General features: G+C 35.6%; 1 protein-coding gene across 2 annotated transcripts in view; it reads right to left on the reverse strand.

Annotated features, from left to right (window-relative positions):
• Positions 1–446: 446 nt before the first annotated feature.
• The window catches only part of LOC118273141 (uncharacterized), a 28,552-nt gene continuing 13,013 nt past the window's right edge, over positions 447–15,985 (reverse strand). The window contains exons 4-9 of one of the 2 annotated variants that reach the window (XM_035589947.2): positions 14,707–15,024; positions 13,673–13,813; positions 9,406–9,619; positions 3,769–3,858; positions 2,847–2,917; positions 447–1,369 (exon numbers count right to left, since the gene is read on the reverse strand). In XM_035589947.2, coding sequence (XP_035445840.2) covers positions 2,859–2,917; positions 3,769–3,858; positions 9,406–9,619; positions 13,673–13,813; positions 14,707–15,024 — 822 coding nt within the window. In that variant the 3' untranslated portion in view covers positions 447–1,369; positions 2,847–2,858. The remainder of the gene's footprint in view (positions 1,370–2,846; positions 2,918–3,768; positions 3,859–9,405; positions 9,620–13,672; positions 13,814–14,706; positions 15,025–15,985) is intronic. The other variant, XM_035589946.2, reaches the window with a different exon arrangement.

Here is a 15,985-nt window from a genome sequence, read left to right on the forward strand (position 1 = left end):
ATCGACTAATATTCACCCAATTTTCTACGACACGAATAGAAATTAAATCGCCTTCGTCATTTAAAATCTGTATAAGCCAGTGAACCCCTGGTGCCTAAAACTACACAGTAATAAAACGTAATAACAACCATTAATGTCTACAAAAGCATTTCACTTGACATTATCAGGAAACAAAAGATATTTAACGTCAGTTCCAGAGAGCCAACCACCAGGTCCTGTCAGGAAATTGTAGTGATAAATTAATTAAAGGTTATTATCGCTTGACCGTCATTTCGTGTTTTAAGTTGAAATGCAATGTGAGATTCGGAGTATGTTTTTGGTATAATAGCTCTTATGACCACGTTTTGTTTGAAAACATTAAATAGAACTTGTTTAGAAAATATGCTACTATTAGATATTTGTCAAGGAAGTAATTGCTGGGACCATAATATAATAAAATTACGAAATGATGAAAATAATACATTTATTTAATATATGTTTAATTAAATTAACATTTTTACATAATTAATTTACATCGGACGATATAATGTTTATTGTAACAATAATATTTATTTACAAAGAAAATAGTGACGTAACAACTAAATAACACTCTAACAATATACGTCCCATAAAATAATGACTGAAATTACCATGATAACATAAAGTATAAAGTATAATACATTTTCGAATAACGTTTTATCACATTTCTCATATATCGTAAAATTTCTATTGCGATGCTTTGGCTCTTCTTTATTTATATCCTGCAACAGTTTCTACTCCGTCTGTTATTCCCAATAAATCTTAAGTAACAATTTAACAGAATTTATTTATATTTCCATAAAATCTTTCTTTGGATTTATCCACAGCGCTATTCTAATATTTGTTTTTGTTACTCTGTACTATTCCATTCTTTCTACAACTTTCAAAATTGAATTCGTTTTGCAAACTAAACAAAGAGTTTTATCTATTTTATTTTCTTATTTATAACTATCAACTAAAACATATGGTACAAAAGTGGGTTTAGTTACATTAAAAATATCGTTATTGTGATAATAATTTACAATCCTGAATACAAGGATTCAATGGTATCGTTATCAGTCGATCAGAAATCAATATAATGACATTCTTCTATAAAATTCTGACAATATTTAAAATAACTTTATCAAAATTTGTTCGTTTATTTTTGAGCAACGTTGCCACACATAAACACACACATTCCCCGTCGTGTGAAGTTGGGAACTTAGTCCTATTTCCTCTGCAGGAAAGTCAAGAGAATCAAGGTGGTTTTAATAGTGTGGCACTCATTCGCAGTACCAAGTAGTTCTTCTCACTTTCTTGTCTGTGATTCCTAACCTCTTGACCTCTCCTGGCACTCCTCGCAGAGAATTATCTGGAATTAACAGAGAAAAAATAAGTATGCTATTGATACAAAATTTCAAGGGACATGTAAGAATAAATTAAATAAAACATTAGTAAGAATTCCAACAGCTAGCACCATAGATGAAGAAGGGAACATTAAAATGCAAAAGAAAACATGCAATAACAGAAAAATCGGTATTTCTCCTAAATGTGCATCAATGACAACAACTGGAACACAGAACATTAAACTTTTTAAAACTAAGAAAAGAAATACAAAATACTCAAACGCCATTCAACTGAGAATATTCACAGAAATGTTTCTAAGAAACACTATTTATAACAAATTGAATGGCGTTTCAGCATTTGATAATAAACAGGTGTCAGATTTTATTATAAGCCACGAAGATAGTTGAAATAAGCCCACAGGTTAGTCCAGTGCTCACAATAGGCCTAGACTGACCTAGCTTACAAGTGATACTGAGAAATGGAAGACAGCTTAAGCCAGTCAATAATTCAAGGGTAAAGAAATCCGAATCCTAGAGTTAGGGAAAAATGGGTCAAGATCTTAGATCTCACAAACCCTCTCAAATTCTAGGATCACACATTTTGGTTCGAAGGTCTAAAGGATTGAAGACTAAGTAAGTACTATTTGATGAACTACATACAAGAAGATGTATTTATTTATTTATTTATAACATCTTACCGAAGATAGATGATTGTATGTAAATATTTTTAAATAAATTCAATAGGTAACAACTATATCTGAATTAATTAAGTAAGTATAATGTTTTTCGACGTACTAGCGTAATTATTTGACGTGGAACTCTACTAATTTCAGTAGAAGCGTGTCGTATGTCGCGGAATACTGCTCATGAATATGAGCCTCTAGCATGGCTTGAAACTAGTCGAGTTCCTCGTCAAATAATTGCGTGAATAAGCCAAAAATTACATAATAATTAATTTAGTATGTCTCACGAAAGTTATAACTATATCTATTTCGTCTACAGTTCACGCCAGTTGTTCTTTTTATTCAGCATAGTAACAGTAAGTTTCAAAGCCTTTATTAACATAAATAAACCCGCCTAATAACATGTTTTATTTTTATAGATGCATATTTAACTCGCGCTGTTTGGTATTGTAACTGTAGAATTACGGTTTTATTTTAATTAGCAGTAAAAGCTGTTTCCTTATGCTAAAATATTATCCTACACTTGCAAACTAACGTTACGAATTTTTGAGGATTATTAGTAGTGTTCAAATTTGCACCAAGTAAGCATGACTTGGAAATCAGCTCAATAGGGAAACTAAAATGTAACTTAGATTCAACAGCGAATAACATCCAAGAAGCAGTAGGTGTCTAGTTCCATTTTCTATTCCGGAACAGCTTAGCTTTCACCCAGATAGTATCCCATTCTCCCGTCAATCCACAAAAGCGAAGGCAAAGAAAACGAAAGCCGAACAGAATATATTAAGTGTAATGTTTGGAAGCGTGCCTAAACTTTACTGACCTACAAAGCAATTCATTGGTGCAACTTCACGACAACGTAACCATCTAACAGACTTGGAGCAGAGGCGGTACCTGATGTCAGTGATGAAATACAGTGTTATTTACAATGTTATGAGAATACTCCAGAAGTGCTACTAAAATGACGGTAACATTCCCACAAAAAACATTATTACTCTCGTAGTTGATTTACTCAAATGTTGAATTCACATGAGTCATTATGTTTTTTGTGAAGATGACACTATTATATAAACTATTGACGTGTTAGGAACAATATTTCGTCATTGTGCAAGGAGCTCCGCAAATAGTACTTATATACCTGCAACTTCATTTTAATTCACTGCTTGTTTTATCCTTTTTGTCTTTACTATTTGTATCATCTGTTTTAGTCCATGATCATTCGAACCCAGGTTTGAACGTCCATTAAAACTATGGTCAATGACTTATTTTAGAGGTCAACCAATACCACGTTTTGCATGTATTAGCATGGAATTAAAACCTTGACATCGCGTCATCACTTCATTTGGCTACGTATCCTGTCTAACCACTTTAGTTTCCTATACAAAACAGTGACCAAAATATGAATATGCAATTTTCCATATCTAATCATCAATCACACTTAAACAGGGTAACCCAGATCGAGCACAATGCCATAGGATTACAGTTATATGCTTGGTATTCCTTAATTCATATTTAACGTTAAGGTATAGATTAGCTTGACAAGCCTAGCACACTTTTGCGATGCGTATTGTGTATGCATCCTTAATAATAACGTACCTATATCACAAAAGGCATGATAAAATTACATGGACATCGTTCAAGTACTGCGTAGAAGGTTGAGTCTATAAGGTTCAAAATCCAATGTGCGGAGCTGCTTATCACAAAGACGTAGTTAGTGTTGTACGAAATATTGTACTAAAACTTACATTTGTCATCGTTTCTCTCTGATTCTGCTGATTCCTCGCTGTTCATGGACACCATTGATATCCTCTTGTTACGCTGCTGCAGGAGTAGTTCTGGAATTGAGAAAAAAAAAACATGAAAACCTGATCGTTAACATTTTTTTACGAAATAGTAGTTCTTACTCTAATACGTTTCTTGTTTCTAATTACCGTGGTCATTTTTATTTTGACCTAAACGCATTATCTACGAAACCGTCAATAATTGTTACATGCCACATTAATGACTTAATTTGTTTCTTAGTTTTTTTTTCGTATGTTTAGGTCAAAATATCGAATTGTCAAAATGTAAAAGAAGTGACATAATATTGCATGCGCTTCCTCATATACCACATCCATAAACTTCGTAATTGTATCACCAAGGGCGTTATTAAAAGGTTATTAAAACAATAACATCAATAGTCATACAAATACCATAATAAATTACTCAATAGAAACAAACAACTCGGATGACACAAAACAATACAATTTAAGACACGACAACGTTTATAAATTTTTGATCTTCCACCTTCCTCCAATGAGACGTAAACGATGTCTCGTTTGTCAAAACAAAACTGAAACGTTTGTCGAAGTTTCAATAATTTAGATGAATCTTATTTACTTATTAATTTCGTCTTTTTCTCGAACAAAAGTATAATAAAAATAGATTTAGATAATGGTCTTTGAAGGCCGCGACGGAGCCATTTCAATCATAAATTATATCTAAATCATGTTTGATATATCTGCTATAGTGTACCTACTCTACATATACTTGTATTGACCGCCAGCACTACATTAATCGCCGATATCTCCAGATAATTTATCGGCATGTCACGAATTTCTAAATTGTGTAAATGAACTAGTTATCAAGGTAAATTATGTCTATCATTGGGGTTTTACGTGATTATCAGTAAAATATTTCGAAGCTGAACTTTTAAGAGTGATCATCACCTTTGTGATTTTTCATGGTGATAAAAAAGAAGAAATAATTGAGATAGTTGTTAAGATTTACTCGGATTTAGATGCATGTAGGTAAAAGTCGCTTTTCAGAAAAAACTGCTCCAATATTCAACATTTTATACGCAAGAGCTAACGACAATTATCTTCACGTCTTCATCATTGTTATCAGTTTCCTCACAAAGGATTCTCTTTTAAAGATAGTCCATCCCACTTGTTGTGGTCTATGTCTTGCTTGCTTAAGCATCTTCTCTTAAGAAGTGGTAACTTTGTCAAGGGATTTGTCCATTAATTAATTGAATGAGCTTAATTCAACGCAGTAAGGAGTATCAATACAAATTTTAGAATCGTAATTTATTGTAAGGTCGCCCGCTATCTAAGCTAAGCCACACCTGACTGCGTTATACGCTGATAACAAGTCAGATAATACCATTATTCCGCGAAAGTATTCATACCCATTCAGAATAATTTATCGATTTCTACATATACATACATATAATACAAATGACAATAACTACATCAGTGTGCATGATTACCTTCCGTGAAAGATTTGATAATCGCGTGTACTTACTAAAGATTTAACAGTAGCCGTTATATGTGTAGACATTTGCCTGAGGCACGCATATGTATAATAATATGTACTATATAATATACAATACAATAAAACTGTCTAAAATGTAAAAGTAATCACAAAAAGTAGACAAGTCAACCTACGCATTAATAATGTTTTGCCTAAATCTATTGAGCCTTGTACAAGTGTTTAGGAACAATCGCAGGACCCATTGGTGTATATGTTACAGCCAAAGTAATAAATCTTGATATTATAAATACTGTCTAGCAATTATATATAACATCTACTCAATTTAGATAAAGTGATAAATGTCACAAAATTAATCACATTAACTAGCAATTTTATATACCATCTTCGAAGACTTGGATAATGTAATAAAACGAGCAGCATGCAAGCATAGATGAAGCATGCAGCAGGCAGGGTTTCTGTTTTAGGGAACAGAGAGTAAAGTTCCCTAAGAAAAGGAGGATCCTCCGACCAGGCGAGGTGATCAGCCTGGCGGGCTTTCTGCCCAGCTGTTGTTCGTTGAGATTTTCTATCTGTGTTAATTCGCATGTAAACTTCATATGTGCGATGCAGGATATTTGTGACGTCATCCGTTGGTTTGCTCGTCGATAGTCTATGTGCGATTTCTGTCATCTGTCACTTGTTACTTGTCAATGTGTCGCCACATCACTCCCCCCCAAGACCGGAGGTCGATCCTGTTGAGACGGCTGTCGATGCTTGAGATGAGCGGTGCCAGAGCCAGTGAAGAATGTCCCTAGTTCCAGTGAGTCGGAACTGTGCCGCTGAATGCCCAGTGAGTCGGGTGAGCGGTGCAGGGTCCCACGGTGAGTCGGGGAATAGATGCTGCGAGGGTAGGTGCGTAGTGGCTGGCGTCTGCGTTGACGGGAGGAAGACGCGAAGATGCGCAGGCGATTTCTGTCATCTGTCACTTGTTACTTGTCAATGTGTCGCCACACTGTCATGGCTCCGGCGCTGCGGGCTTCCGGCGGCCCCACGCATACTAATCGTCGCAGACGGCTTTCGCTCACCACCGCGGCTTCGGCTTGTTGGCCGGCTTCGCCGGCCAGGCTCAGCCACGGTGGCTCGCTAGAAGCCTCCTGCTCCTCAGCCCGCGGGCCGCCTCGCTCCTACGCGCCTACGCGATTTTAAATTACACTCTAGGGGTAGGACAAACAAGACTACGTGGAGTCGCTTTTGTAGCAATTCGGTTCTGTCACTGAGTTCTGTTGCACAGCATACAATTTTTTTAACCGACATTATTATTTAATTGTTACAGAAACTATAGCAAATAAGTTTGATCGGAATTATGTATAGGGCACTACTAGTTCACCACCACCATTTCCTACATAAGTCATTAGGTCTACTAACGTTATACGAATCAAATTTATGCCAAAACAAATTAGTCTTTGATCTTAAAGATAAATTTTTATTCTTACAAGTTATTCTTACAAGTAAGGGTCTTGTGAACTTTAAGTTACACATGCATTATTACTTTGACTAATTTGGACTCCCTATTATTAATAATGTCCAGATAAAGTGATTAATTTATTACATTGTCTAGTGAATTTGGCGCTTTTTTATAATGACCAGTCATTATGAATAATTGCTATTTAATCACTATGACTGTAACATATACAATACTGGTACAACATCCAACTACTTAGTATCAGATGAAACTGTGAGAACGAGCGATATTGTTGTTAAACCAAAATTCAATAGTATTGGACATCGGCCGGCAGCGGTGGCTCAAACTACGCTATCATACAATAAACTCGACTGTTCAACAATAATAGAACTCAATCGAACGCCCGTCACCTCCGACGATAGTTTAGATAATGTTCACATAATGACGCAAATTGAACCACGACGAATCGACAATAAAACACCACTGTCTCGGTCACACTACACGCATGATCCCCATCCACGCATGTACATCAAGTTGGCTACTGTAACTCCATGGTATGTTGCAATAGACAAAAGACCATTGTGCATTTGAGGAAATAGCAATTGTCGCTAAATAGCTCTGAGTAACAAAGAAACGCGTTACCAGAAAGATTTAAGCACCAGTTTACGCTTATCGCCGTAATCTCAGCGAGAAATGTGGCATTGTAACAGCGAGAGTTCAAAACGATAGGACCTACTTTCGTCGCAGCATTCCCTTGTGATGATACTCCTATCTAATTATCCGTAAGGAAAGGTTGTTCAAGTTAGATAATACGAATCTTCTTCAAAGACGAATAAAGAATACAAAGATATAGATCTTAAGAACGTGTGAAACGTTTTGTAGGACTGGTACTTAATTTTGTTTTACGCAAACCAGTAAACAGAACGATCGTTGCCTATTCGTTTGCATATACAAAACAACGGCAGCGTTAAAGAAAAACGTCGAGTTCCTGGCGTTCCCACAGACGAGACGCAATGCTGTGCACATGCAACTTGCCAACGAGTGTCCAATAAAAAAGTGTGTCGTCGACCCCGCGTGCGTCAGCCTGTGATAAAGAACCCGCTCCTTCCGTCACGTATAATACGGGGAGCAGATGACGATCAATTAAAAAGTTTGTTCGCATTAACTATGCGGGAATTAGTTTGGTTCGGCGTGCGTGCCACATGGACTCAACGAATTTCTTTGTGAGAAATGCTCTCGAAGTTAGCGTCAGTGTTAGTTATCTTAATGTAACTTTAAGTACGTTGGCCATGAAGACATGATACGGTTGATGTTCAATACAAATACAGTCTATTGGTATTCAATCACGAAAGTATATAGAAATCTTGGCAGATGGAGATTGGAGATGGAGGTTACTGAACTAATAAAATCAGCTTCCCCGTCATTATTTTGATGTTTGGTTTATTACCATTGGTTGTTAAGATTACCCTCAACATATAGATGCATTCATTGCGTGCACACACATTACATGGTCATACGCAATGTTAGAAAGTTGATATAATATTGTATCGACTTAGGACTCGGTTTGTCACACCCCGCTGCGTTGCATAACGTTACACTCATCTTTGCATTGTTTACCATTGGACGTGTTTTGTGTTTGCGACCAACTTCAATAATGTACAATAGTGAAGTATGGATAGTGGTGCGATATTTATGAGTAGTCGCAAAGACAACACGATACCTAAAACTAAGAAAATAAACCGAGTACGTGAATTTTGTAGACAAACAACGGTAGCGTAGTGAAATGAAACAATAAATATAATTTCAATGTTATTGCTCATGTCAGACAATAGAGGGTGCTTAAAATTGCATCATTAGTCAGTGCATTGTTTCAGCGCTGTGCCCTTATCAACACGGTCTGATATTGATGGTCGCGTATCGCTAATCGTTGAACAACATCTACATTTTAACCAAAGCTGATAAATTGCCTCAAAACAATGCCATGTTATCTGGATGGGTAAAATAATATTTTAGCTATATTACTGTAAGTGTTGATAGAGATAACATCAGACCTAGTTTTATTAGTACATGGTGTGTACTATGTACCGACTTATGCAAGTTATTTCAATCTAATTAATATGTTATGTATTTCCTGTGGCGTTTCTCGATTCTCGTTTCATATTTGAAACTTGTTTCTCGAGAGGAGTTTTCTTTTTCTCTTGGAATCGTTTAACCATTTGATTTAATCGGTACAACGAGTACAAGTTATGGTAACTGGTCTTGCTCATACAAATACAAACACAACCAGTTATTTCATTCATGTTGTGTCGAGGTTATGATTTCCGTGCGAAACAAGAATCTTACATTATGTGTGCAACGTCGTCTGACGCTGTTTGCTTATGTGAATCGAATATCTATAAAATAAGTAACTGTTTGCTGCTTGGGTACTTGTTCCTTTTCTATGTATACTAGTAATAATTCAGTAGCCGTTTCATTTTTCTGTGATCCAACTAAGAATCCAAATTCTTTAGATTGAGATAAATTGACATTAATTTTGATATAGAATATCTGTCAAAAACCCTGATCTTTATTAAGATTGGATATTCATTTTATCCCTAATTTGTCTGCCAATGGTGAGGGTTATGGAAAACCTTAAGTAACCTCTTTAGAGTGACTGATAAAGTAGGTAATTTATGATATTAGTTACCTTTCTTCTGCATAGCCTGTTCCCACAGGAGTGACGTGATGCCCTCGACCCAGGCGTTCCGTATCGCCGGATCGCTGGTCTCCAACTTATAAGACTTGAGGTTCCTCTTCTTGTACCAGATCGTGAACTTGTGCTGATCATGCTCCTTCGCAGTAATCCCCAGGTCATCTACCGGTATGTCATCCTTGTATATGAAGTACTCAACCCTCGGTTGCTGTAAATTTAAAATAAAGCAATTATTCACATGATATTAATTTATAGTAATAGTCTGCGTAATATTTCCTTATTGGATTTGTATTTCTAAGCAGAAAATGACTATAACAATTAATTACTATCATAAAAACCAAATTAGGTTTAAATGTAGGTATCCACAAGAGGTCGATCAACGAAAATGGAGTTCATGTCTTTGGGTCTGCATTAAATCAGTTGATTTCAATCTTATTTTATTCGAATTTGGAACGATTATTTTAATGTCAAGTTTATTTTTGCGTGCCTAATATGTTGCTCGAAGTCATTGAATTATTGAATAAAAGGTCACATTAGCTTGAGTGGTTGTTGCCTAAAATGTAGCAAGTTGTAGTATTACATTTATGGTGATATTTGTACAATGGGGACAGTCTCCTAGTTACGTATTTCCTGTACCATCAAACAGCTGAAATCGACGATGCGTGGTAAATTAGTCGTTCCGTAGCATTGGCAAGGTCATTTAACTCTGGCCACTACAATGCTATTGTGTACAAACTTTATTACAAAAATATCTACATAATTTGCTTTTGTGGTCTCTGCTCCTAATGTACATTTTTGTGTAAGAAGCGACAAGTCCGTGACAATGACCGGTTTTGTACCGAGTGTCATGGTCTTGCAGTCACCGTAGTTTTTTTATTGTATACCTACCTACACAGTTAAATTGTTTAGATTATTATTCAAAGTTATTCTGAGTACAGACTCAATGCTTTGTCAACTTGAAGACACTGGACAATGATACAAAGTAGTATCAGAGCTATGAGGCTGTTACACGCATCGTGTATGAATGATGGAATACAGATAATTCCGCCGACAACGACGCCAGTGCGTCGCGTCACTGCAATAAACACTTCGTAACGTCCGACGCACAATATCTCATTATGATGCAAGTGCCGACGAATGATATCAAATTAAAAGTGCAAATAAAAAATAATACGGCGTGTAATTCTTTAACGCTGAGACGAGTAATTGTGAATGTAAACCTCTTTAGTTTCCGACTCGAAATTCGCCGCGTTCAAGTCAATACTTGGCGAGTCATCTTTCTTTCAAACGTCACCCCTTGACTGATTTCTAAACGGCTTCAAAGGCATCTCGGAGTAAGTTGAAGTATTGAATGAAGCGCTTTCAACCTTAGAGTTGAGTAATTTTATTCTACCGAATTCTGGAATTTATTCACGAAATATTACCAAAAACTAGTGAAAATTGAGTGTTATCAGAACTTGGTACCTATAGAAATTGGTTAATATCTAAACATGAGTTTTGATTCACAATGTTGTTATCTCCATTCGCCATTATGGCTAACAACAATGGCGACGCAAATTGAAACTTGAAAGAACTTCTTTAATACTACTCTAGCGCCACTGCCAAAGATATTGTTGCGTCAGCTACTTACTATCTATTCCAAAGGTTAATCCCTTTAACGTCAGTGATAATAAAATATATTTTCGACTGAGTCATTTCCTTATAATATTAAACAAACAAATTACCTAATACATAATCGGAACTGCTGTATTTGCCCTAAAATCGAGCCAGAAACCAAATAATGTACTTGAAAAGCAATAAAAAGTTGAAACCGATACATAATTAACATTAATTTTGTCATGAAATAGCTACCTTATCATATCAGTCGACAGTGGGCACAGACTGGTGTAATTATAATAATTTTATTGTTTCATTGATAAACCGTGACTCACTAAATAATGATTCATTCAAACAATGTTTTATTTGATCTATAAAATTTATCCGCAACTCGGTACATCCGTAATCCGAAAACGTAGATTATTAAGTACAGGAAAATAACAATATAAAGCTTATTAGTACGTATTACTAAGTCTTTAATGGACATAGATATCAATTGGTTTCTGCGACACAATTTTCGTCAGTTACCTATGTATTAGGAAACACAACGTTACTAATTAATTGTTCCATGGCGATTTAAGGATCGAAATACCAAATAATCTAAGCTAAAGCTCCTTTTCTCGTTTATTGTCTTTACTCGTTTATTCTTTACATAAGTTTTGCGTAATTATGTGTAAAGAGGACACAAGTTCATTGTCATTGTCTGAGGGAATGTAACATCAATATTTATTTAATTAATCACTCACTTACTTCAGCATTTATGACTAAATCTATGTCTATCTCCATATCTATGTTCTAACTAAAATATACTATTTTGCGGTATTGGCATTGGCGGTAGCAAATATTGTCTAAGTACTAAAAATATGGGTCAAGTATGATTAGGCCGTAATGTCTAGATAACCTATGTACTAAGATGTTTTTGTATACAGATTTGGGATATGTTCACGTACTCATTTTATTATATTTTCGTAAACTAATTGCCCTGTATATACAGGGCAACACTTTTTGTTCTTTTTTGTTTGTTTATCGAATAGTAAATTGACTACTGTCTACAGTTCCAATAACTTCTTTTCCTAGCTACAAATCCTAAATTTACCGAATACAAAGAAAAACATTTGAAAACTTAAAAATACATACGCGATCCGCGTAAATACGTATAATAACGTAATAAATTCAATTGGGAACATTCTAAAACTTTTCCGTTGATAGGAGAAAAGAACAAGCATTATCTATTTTATTTTGAAACTGTTGTTTTGAAACAAAGTTTTTGTTTGCAAGATAAAGGCGTGGCTGGCGATTGTTTCAAGCTGAAATCAAATTGTAAAAAGTGTAATTCACATTGCACAACAGCTTGCGAAGCTATTGCTTTGGTGTATTAATTAGCCTTATGTACTGCCCTAGTATCGCTTATGTAGTGACGGTTTAGTACAACACAATGTCTGTCAACACTTCTACTCTTTCCGGGGTTTTGTTACTACCGATTAAGATGATATATTTCTCAGAGGTCGGGCAGCAGCTGCACCGTAGACCTAAACCTTTTAAACTGTGATACCACCACCAAGCGTGGAGATTGTAGCAAACCTCTTATGTAGAGGCTCTCATGTAGAGGATCTCTTCTCTTATGTAAAGAAGGTTCATGGTCAAGGACTATGGATGTGATTAATTAGCTTTATATACCACCCTAGTCTATTTACTTATTGATAAAGTTAACGTCACTTCACGGTCGCTATCCGGAAGATTTCAATACTATGGTATCTTAAACTTTAACGTACGCCGCGTATCAAAATATTTACATTGTTATCTAAAATAACTATCAAAACCGATTCTGGTTAACTGTCGTCAATTTGTTTTGCGATAATTTTAACTTACGTGTTTTTATCACGCGTTTTGTAACTAAAAGCATTAACTAATTGAAAAACTCGGTTTTCGCCACTTTGGTTATTAATCCTTTTGATATACCTAAGTAGATTTCTAGAGTCAGATAACTCAGTAAGCGTTACTTGATATGAGAATCGAACATCTTCTCGGTAGTCACACTTACTTCAAGCTTTAAAACTAACCTATTTCGTACCACGACCATCATTAAAAAAGATACGTACCATTCGATCACGGATCATTCATTATAATATCATTCTTTAAAATATTATAGGAACCCACAAAGTTTTGTTCAAGCACGCTTGTCAATCAATTATGTTAGACGTCTTTTCTAGTCAAAACAGGGGTTGCCGAGCGACATTACTTAATTAATTAGCTGCTTAATTACTTAACCGACTTTTCGTAAAACATTAATTGATTCCTTTTAGAACAATTTTAATGTTGCCACATTTACATAATCTTTCGGTCTAATTTATCATTGGCAATTGTATAATGCGTTTAAAGTCAATTTTGGTATGCGATTATTATTATAGCTTTATTAATATAGTCATCTAATTAAGTTTAATTGACAGTGTGACGCGTGTGTTGTATTATGTGTATGACTAAGCTGTGTAATTACTGATATAATTACTTCCGATTAGGATTAAGTTACGTCAATACTCTCTAATAAGTGAAAAAATATGCGCAGACATTTAAAAGTATGCAAAAAAGCAACACACTTTCTGTCTGTGGCGTATATTTGTCTGTATGTATGTTAGTATAGTACCTACTATAGGTTGCAAACACTGACCTTTCTATAGACTAGAGTGATGAGTACGAGCTTGTCGAAGAGGAATATCCTCATTAGTTGCCGGCGGCGGCGCGCAGTGTCCATCACGTAGAACTCGTTCTGTCGGAGCAGGCGGCCCTGGTGCAGCAGGTTCAAATATAGCTGAAACAGACACCGATCAATAGCGTCGCGAATTAAATTAAAACCATCCCCGACACAAATAGATTTCGTATGAAACCTGCCCACATGTAACCTTCCACGAATTTATAGTTCCAAATCAAAACGGTGTGCAAATAAAAATGTTTTGTTTAGTCCAACTATTTCTGTTTAGCTACAGCAATTTGTGTAATATGTATCGCTACGTATCGAGGGTATCTGCTAACAATAACGTGCAATTAATTATGCCGCCGCCATTATAAATTAACAGCATAATGCCCTTATTTATTTACCTGGTTAATGGTATTATCGGAAAGTGAAAGCATTTATGAGCACACTAGATATATGTATAGGTGCTTAAAAACTTCAATCATATGTTTAGGTAAGTATTTGGAAAAAAATGTCACACTAATAATTCTCTTTATCATGAAACACACCTATCGGAGATATGATAAGCCCAGAGATAATGAACACTGTCGAGCGCCTCAGGCAAACAACGTTTATTCCAAATGACTAACTGGCATTATATTGCAGATATTATTTGTGTGTATCTTTGTATCTACATTTAATTTATTAAAGATAGTGTTTGGTTTGGTACGACTTGTAATCTAAAGCTTCAAATCTAAGGGCTTGACCTGCCTGTTGATATTGCTATCTACTCCCACACAGTATTTATGTAGGTGCAAACCATGCAATAAGTATAATTTATTCGGAACTTGTGTTACAGACTATTTCATCGACTATATCTATCGGAAAAATCCAGAGTACTACATTTTTATGGGATTTTTCTCAGAATTTATAGTATATGCAAACTAAAAATTTTTATTTATAAGAAAAGTATTAAGGTTATCCAAGATATATACAATACTAGGATCAAATACAAAAATAAAATCACTCACCGGACAGTCCGTGATATTCTCCAATGCCATTATCTCGTCGACTGCTGTTAAAACACATTCAACAGTGGTCTTCGCGAGCTTCAGACTTTCCAGAGGAGTCTCATCGTTGTCAGAAGACTCTCCGTTGCTGCCGCCAGTCTCATCGCTGTCCACACTCAGCTTCGATATCCTCGACTCAGTTTCACTCCTCTCGTTCTCATAATTTGAATAAGTTTTTACTAAATCAGCCAAGAACAACTTGTACCTGGGTAACCTTTGCACAGGCTCAAGTAGGTAACTTGACAGATCTAATCGATCTCCTAATTCTAATTGTATTCCCTGAAACGTAAATATCACATATTAATCATCAGCCTGTTTGGATATACAGCCTATAAACGTTTGCGGTGGAATTACATTTAGTTAATACATATAATTGAATAGCCTTTCACCGGCTTTCATGCGTAATTTGGGTCGAATGATATGTGATCGCGATCGAGGTGTGGGATAACTGGGGCAGAGTTTTATCCGAACAACTAGACTGAGAAGCTTCGCAGGAGGGAAATGGCGCGCGACAATTATATTAATAAAATAAAAACTTTCACTCAACTTAGTCGTTTATGTCGCAACATTTAGCTTTTTTAGTCAAAGAAAGAAATAACATTACGAAAATTGTAACTTGAAACATTACTTGAGTAGAGAAGTTCCAGTACATTCGGGCACATAATGCGAGAGAATTAAAATCATTTGTATAATTAACGACTGTTTATACGTAACGGGATATTATTTTTGAAGCAGTGGCCGTCGAGTAATGCCTATGAATGTGCAAGTATAACGGTAGCAGCAACAGTTAGCGGCTGCTACAAGCATCCAGCCATCCAGCACGCCGTACACTTTACAGAAATGAGGAAATAACGCTCGTCGACCATCGACCATCGGACACACCGAGACGTGCATGCGGCCAACCGATAATGTTTCTATCGATTTATTTCTTACGGTAATTCATACCACTTACTTATGTAGTCAGTTAAACCATGATTGACCACATAAAGATATAAAATTAAATGTTATTACTTAATTATTATCTATTTCTATAAATACAGTTGCTGTGTGGGAGTTAACAGATACGGGGCTGTGGTTTTTTCACGAACAGGGATTGCCCGTAATGTGTAGCGGATGTACAGCTGAAAATACCCTGAATTTTTGATAACTCTTTATTTCAATGACAAGCTTGTAATGTTCGTCATCAAAACAATAGCTATAGTCATTAAACGACCTTAGAAAACTAAAATGGTCGGCTGTC

The sequence above is a fragment of the Spodoptera frugiperda genome, chromosome 1, assembly GCF_023101765.2.
Source record: "Spodoptera frugiperda isolate SF20-4 chromosome 1, AGI-APGP_CSIRO_Sfru_2.0, whole genome shotgun sequence".
In the NCBI taxonomy this organism is placed as follows: Eukaryota; Metazoa; Arthropoda; class Insecta; order Lepidoptera; family Noctuidae; genus Spodoptera; species Spodoptera frugiperda.